Here is a 7,255-nt window from a genome sequence, read left to right as displayed (position 1 = left end):
CATCTGTCCTCTCTGTCTAGGATTTGAACATTGTACATTGAACATCACGTCTTCCTAGACAAATAACTAAGTCCAGTTGCTTTCGATTTAACCTCCTTTGAAATACTATGACCTGGACAAATGAGAATATGCACCGGCTTTCGTCCAAACTATTTAATTCAACACAGCTGGACTGATATAGGTATAGAACCATCTCAAAAATGAATGAAATTGACGGCACCTGAATGACCTACAGGAGTGTCACAGCAAAGGGTCTGAATACTTATGTTCAGCTAATATTTCAGTTTTTCTTTTTTAATTAATTTTGCAAAAAATTCTAAAATTCTGGGTTTGTGCTGTCATGATGGTATGGTGAGTGTAGATTAATGAGAGGGAAAAATAATTGTATTGATTTTAACATTCAAACAACATAACGTAACAAATGGTGAAAAGTTGAAGGGAGTCTGAATACTTTCCTTACATTCTATACTCTGTATATAAAATAGACCTGTACACAGTGTTTGGGTTAGATTCATGTTTTGTAGTTTCATTTTTAGTTTCACGTTTATTTGGTCACTTTGATCAAATAAACACTTGTGAATCTTTTGCTGATTTGTTAATGTTGTGTGAAAGCAAATCTTGCTGAATTTAATGTTTATCAAGTCCTATTACTTTATGTAATAATTAATTGTTTATTACTTACTAATTTTGATATTCTCCAGTTAGCCTACTAAACTCATAGAATCTTTGCATTCATCCCAGAATTAAACATTTGAGTTGATTTCACTTGTTTAGAGTCACCTCTTAAGTCAATTTAATCCTTAGCTTCAAAATGCTTTGATACATCAAATGATAACAGGCCTGAGGTTTGATGATTTTGTTTGAAGAAAAGCCAGGCCTACAAGACAAACATGTATTTGCATGTGCAAAGACGGCACAAGAAAGTGTCAGAGTTCAAATTTAGTTTTCACAAAATGTTTGTTCTATTTAGCGTTGGAACCACAGAGCCATCGCTTCCCCTCATTTCAGGCATACCACAAAGTTCAGCAGGAGATTGGAAAAAAACAACCAAAGACCAACAGTCATCAAAAAGTGGCACGGCAATATTGGTCTGCCAGTGAATTCAAGTTAAAAGTCAAAAGTTGAACAAGCTCCAGTGACTGGACAATGGCACGTTGCTGAGGGTTGAGCTGTTCTATTAGAGCACATTTTCATTGCACCAGAAATGCTTTGTAATCGAGGAGGAAAACATCCATACAGCATAGTAGTGTTTGGGGCCCCAGGATGTTAGAGGCCCCAAAGTGCTCACTAGGGGTGTGCTCAAAAAAGTGATTCTCTCTCTCCATCAATTCATCATTTCCAAGAAACTGATTTATCATTTCTAGTGTTACATTTTGAGTTAAAGCACACCAGTTCTTCAGATGATGCTGTGTCACGTCCTGCCCAGGTATTATTCAGGGAAGGTGCAAGTGAGAAGAAAATTAACCCTTTAACCTATCCTGTCTAGTGTACCATATGTTATTGTTATTTGTTTTATGTAAAGCATCTTGGTCAAACTAGGTTCTTTATAAGGTGCTCTATAAATAAACATGACCTTGACCTTGACCTTGACTGAGCTGGATGCTAGTCACAGAAAACACAGAACTTCTCCTGATCATATTGGACCAATCAGCAACTTAGAACCATCTGGGTCATTGTTTTCCCAAATGTGAGACACGTAGACATCTCAGTCCAGCAGTATAAATAGAGGTGTGTCCATCAGCTACATTCAGTTCGGCTGTTCACCTGCTGCTGAAACCATGCTCAGACTCAGCCCCACACTGTGTGAGTATACAACTGATTCTGATCAGATTTTTTAACTAGGACTTGCTTGCACAAAAGCAGAGTAATGTATGTTACCATGGAGATTTATCCAGAGATGGACAGAGTACTCGACCCCAGTACTTGAGTAAGAGCACTAATACTACTGGTCAAAATTTACTCCGTTACAAGTAAAAGTAGCTCAGTCGACACGTTACTCGATTAAGAGTAAAAAAGTAGGCTACTTGTTTTTAAAGGTACTTAAGTATCCAAAAGTACATGCTTTTAAATTTACTTTAAGTAAAAGTATAAGTAAGAGTAAAATTCTTATTTTTCACATCAATGAATAACTATATTTTTTTCTAAATGAATGTAAGGAGCTTTTAACTCTTGTTTCTGAGAATGAACTCTTTGAAAGCAGCTGCACTGATGTGCTGCTTTTAGGGGTTAGGGTTTCCTTCTTTGACAAACACAGCTTGTGTCCAATAGGATTTTAGAAAAAAGAAAAAGAAAAGAAAGAGAAGACCTGAAAGTAACGAGTACTTTTCAGCCTTCCTAGAAATTAACTTCAGTAAAAGTAAAAATATTTGTCTTGGAAATGTATTCAAGTAAGAGTAATAAGTACCAAAGAAATCTAATGCTGAAGTAAAGTACAAATCCTCTGGATATGTACTTAAGTACAGTACTCAAGTAAATTTACTCCATTACTGTCCACCAATGGATTTATCCTGTGCAACTAGCCTGCTTCCAGCCAGGCTAACACCCAGGCTTAACTTAACCTGGTGCTATATTCTGATTTTCATTAGTGTGTATTAAAATATCATAGACACAACTGAGTTTTTGTTACTAGAACTCCAGAGATATGCTTAGAGAGGAGATGGAAAACTACACTGAGATGGATTTTGGTTCTTAAAATGAAAAAATATACACTTCAAATAAAGCCCAGGAGAAATGTGAGGTGTTTTATAACTTCTAAAGACTTCTTTGATTGGCTTTTTAAAGGTTTGAGGTGATGTTGAGGTTTTATTTGTGGTACACAGGAGCTCTGTTTGACAGTGAGTTTTCTTTTTCAGTGCTTGCAGCGACCTTTTTGGTCATGATGACAGGTAAATATAAAAAGAGACTTACATATTCTCACATATGTCTCCAACACAGTTTTACTCATGCTTTCTCATTTGTGTTTTTAGATGTTTCCTCAGAAAGAATCATCACCTGTGGCGACAGCAAGAATGTCCAACGTCTACGCTGTGGTATGGCTTAACTCTAACTAACAGCATCTGTTTTCCTACATCTCCCTTTTAGCTCCCACAGTACTGTGGAGTCTCTGAACCCTGGCCTTGTTTTAGTATGACAACTCTTGTTGTGTTTGAGTCTGGACAGATGGGAACAGAGACATTTGGACATGATGGTATAGACACTGTGGGTGTATCAATGGTTAAGTTAATGCTTTCTAACACTACAATTGCCTCTGCTGTTTCTAGTTTGTGATATTTTGTGATGAACCGACTGCACAGTTGAGTCATGTATGTTTTAAGGTGTGACAGCCTGGATGCTGGTGGTTTCTGAGACTGAGTGACCAGTTGTTTGGATGAAGATGATTTACATTTTAAAACGAATCCACAACAAAATACATTCCTGTTGCTTCTGTTGTAATCACTACAGCCACTAGATGTCACCTAACAACAAAACATAACTATGGGTCATGACGACTTGCTGCAGAAATCTGACTGAGTGTTGATTTGCTCTTGGTGATCAGTTGTGGTGCTGGTGGGACAGCTCTGTCACTAACCATCACTCACTGACTGGTCGGAACAAACCAACAGAACCCCAGCACAAGTCAATTTCATTTGGTTTTATTTACACAATGCACCCAGCATGCTTTATGTCACGGCACAGAACAGAGTAAGGTGAAGACTTTGTCTCTTTTCTGTAACAGCCCATGGAGTGATCAGTGTGGAGACGGCTCTGTATGGACGAGCTGACACAGAGACCTGCAGCGAAGGACGTCCTCCAGAGGAGGTCTCTAACACAGTGTGCTCTCTGTATAGGACTTTGGATCACCTCAGGGACAGGTAAACCACCAGAGACATCCTAAATGTCTACAGCTTTTAGATAAAAAGACAGATGTTGACACCTGGAGCTGCGGATATCTGAGGGTAAAATGACAGATTATCTTTACACTAATAAACACGGTCATTTTGACCCCTCTCCACCATTTCTTGCCCTTATGCAGCCTGCCACAATCAGTTCTTCTTGTTCCTGATCTTCAAACCTTGGAGTAATTTTTGATCCTCATCTTACCTTTCAGTCGTACATCAAGGCCATCACCAAGTCAGAATTTTTAAAGGAGACATATTCTGCCCATTTTCCACAAATTAAAATAGTTCCCAGTTACATTTTTAAATCAAGACATAAGACCCACCTTTATTCATCTCATTACAACCAATCCTAGGTTGTCTTTCTTTCTTTTAATATCTATCATCATCGTTGTTCTTTTCTGATGCTTCTAAACTCGTTTGGTTAATTCATATTTTTTATTGTCTTGTTATGTTTGCTTCATGCACTATTTTATTGTAAATTGTAAAGTGTGACCATGTTGCATGGTGATTCTACATGTTAAATAAAGAATTAGAATTAGAATTTGTGCGGCTTTACACGTCCATCCGAGGTCATAATATGCATTCAGGGAGCACAGACCTCCACCAAGCCCAACACTAAACAATATACACCAGACTTCTTTGTGAATCATCCAGATTAAGCACCGTGGGTACAACAGAACCATCTCTGGTATTAGCCAAAGGAGCATTAATTTCTGTGTTTGTGTGTGTAGGTGTAATGGCAATACAGTGTGTGAAGTAAACATAGATCTCCTCCATTATCAAGATCCCTGCTACGGCACCTACAAGTACCTGGATACCAACTACACCTGTATCAAACCAAGTCAGTATCACATCTGCATGACCTCACTGACTGAGCCTTCAGTAGAGTGAAGTCTAATCTGCTTCATGTTACAGATGACGTTGCTGTTTGTGAGCGTTCCTCAGCACACCTGTCCTGTGGTAAGACCACTTTCTCTATGAATACACATCATTATCACATCATTTCAGTGTTCTTCATCTACTTCTCCTCCTCTTCCTCTCAGATGAAGGCCAGGAAATACATGTCTACAGAGCTGATTATGGACGTGGTGACGGGACAACATGCACTTTCCAACGTCCTGTCGCTGAGTTTCAAAATGTTGAGTGTGGTTTGGTCCTGATCGACGTGGTTCGAAGGTGCAGTTATCCATTCTTTGTTGATTTGATATCTTAAGGTAGTTAACTTTCATTTACTCACATCTCATCACTCTGTATCCACAGATGTAATGGGAAGAACAGCTGCATCATCACAGCGAGCAACTCACTGCATGGAGACCCCTGTCAGGGCACATACAAGTACCTGGATGTGGGTTATCTTTGTCACTGTAAGTTATTATTGAGGCCACATTTTGACAGAGAGATAATTATCAGTAATTATGATTATAATGTGCCAATAGTTATTAAGTTACATTTATATTCTTAATGAATGTGTTCTGTTTTCTTGCAGAACCTGTTTGAACAACACATTGACATCAGGAAATATCCTCAATGCATGCTCAATAACAGCAGAAGTGTGGGTTTTAATCAGAAAATCAATGAAGCTGATCACATTCCAATGTAGGGTGGAGGTTTTATGTTTAGTGCCGATATAAATGAGAGGCACCATATATGATCTTTGTTTCTAAATCTGGGTCTATTTTGTATACACTACTCACAAAAAGTTGGGGTTATTTGAGAAGAATATCCCTATAAAAAGTTCATGCTACAGTGATATTCTATCATGAAAGCAGGCCTTTTAAGTAGAAGGATGCAATGGTAATTTCTTTATTTCAAACAAAAGCTAACAACAGTGGTGGCTATAGCACAACAAATATCTCAATGTCTCAATAACTTGATCAATTTGATCAAAGTGTTGTCTTGGTTTCATGATGTCAACATGTGAACATGGAGAGAAGGGACAGAGAGAAGAGGGGGATGTGATGTGGTTCATCACCTTGTTAGAGAGCAGCATGTTATTCAATAAGGACTGAAACATGTGCATTCAAAAGTTTAGAGATGGTTAAATTAAGTTCACCTGTAAAGGTTATAGTGCATTTTAGGTGCATTCTGAAATTTAATCCAAAAGCCAAACATCCCTAACTTTTTGTGAGTAGTGTATTTTTACACTGCAATCAGTTGAGTGCATTGCATTTAGTTGTAGTTCTATGCCTCATACAAAGTTTCCTCTCTTGCCTCTGTCTGTTAAACGATACACTAATAAACCTAATCTGAACATCGCACATTATTGTACCGCTCTCTCTTTCTATTAGTCCAGCAGGAGGGACCCTCAGGTGTTGAGGTTCCCCCGCCTGAGGTAGAGCAAGAGTTTTTTTTTATCTTCAGGGTATCTGATTCATGAAATGGACTGTTGTGTAACTTTTGTAAAAGCAGAAGGGATGAAATCAATGAATAAAGTGATGCATCCCATAAACTCAGAAACAGCTGATGGCTAGGAAGGTTTGGTAAATTTCACCTGATGATGGCCTAATGAACCTGTCTTGCTTCTGAAGGGCAGCTCAGATCCTGCTCAGATTTTGCATGTGAGTAGTCAGGTACCTATAGTGCATATGTATCAACAATATGATGTTGATAGTTCGTTTAACTTGTGTGCTGTAAGGACCCGTCCCAGGCTGAGGGACAGGCTGAGGAGCTCTGAGCGGAGACACTGGTTCTACAGGTCGGAAGGAGACAGTTGATGTGTTTGGGACAGTGATCAGGATCCTGGACCAGGCCCATCGGAGGAATTCTACACATGTCCAACTGGTGTGTAACTAAGAGGTGTACGGCTGTTACATGGCCGAGATGTGGATCTCAGAGGTCAGAAACACATGCAACAACATTGTTTAGTTCATGAAGGTATTTCCAAACTGATTTATCCCTGTCACTTCCTATTTCCTCAAAAAATATACATAAAGCCAACACAGTTAGGTGGTATCAAAGCTCCAGAATTTGAATCTATGATTTAAAATTAACTGGATACAATTTTGTCTGTCACAACCAAACCCCATGTGGTTCCACAATCCCAGGTCTTTGTTTGATATAATAGTGAGCAGGATCCAGATAAAGCTGCAGTTTTGTAAAAATGATATTTACTCACAATTTCTTCAGGCAGCCCTTTCCTGCATGTCATTCCCCCTCTCTGCCTCCCCATTTCCTGTCTCTCTGTCCACTGTGCTATCAATTAAAGGCAATAAACAGCCCCCAAAAAAATATACTTAAAAAAATATTATTTTACCCACAATTTTTCTATTCAACCATGGAACAACAGAGTAATTACAATCTATCAATCTTTAAGAGTGATTGGTTTGACAGACATTATATGTAACAGATTTAATGGATGATAATTGGGTGACTTTACA

At 38.5% G+C, this 7,255-nt stretch overlaps 1 protein-coding gene across 1 annotated transcript; it reads left to right on the top strand.

Annotated features, from left to right (window-relative positions):
• Nucleotides 1-2,878: 2,878 nt before the first annotated feature.
• On the top strand, nt 2,879-5,478 carry LOC311000598 (L-rhamnose-binding lectin CSL2-like; the record flags this gene model as incomplete). The annotated part of the gene is made up of 7 exons (XM_083991337.1): nt 2,879-2,885; nt 2,967-3,029; nt 3,716-3,851; nt 4,610-4,719; nt 4,887-5,016; nt 5,139-5,223; nt 5,365-5,478. 7 exons carry the CDS (start codon nt 2,879-2,881, stop codon nt 5,476-5,478), a joined length of 645 nt encoding a protein of 214 aa, XP_083847463.1.
• Nucleotides 5,479-7,255: the final 1,777 nt, after the last annotated feature.

The sequence above is a fragment of the Trachurus trachurus genome (genome assembly GCF_905171665.1).
Source record: "Trachurus trachurus genome assembly, chromosome: 17".
Taxonomy (NCBI): Eukaryota; Metazoa; Chordata; class Actinopteri; order Carangiformes; family Carangidae; genus Trachurus; species Trachurus trachurus.
Note: the sequence above shows the minus strand (reverse complement) of the source record. Positions and strands in the feature narration are given on the sequence as shown.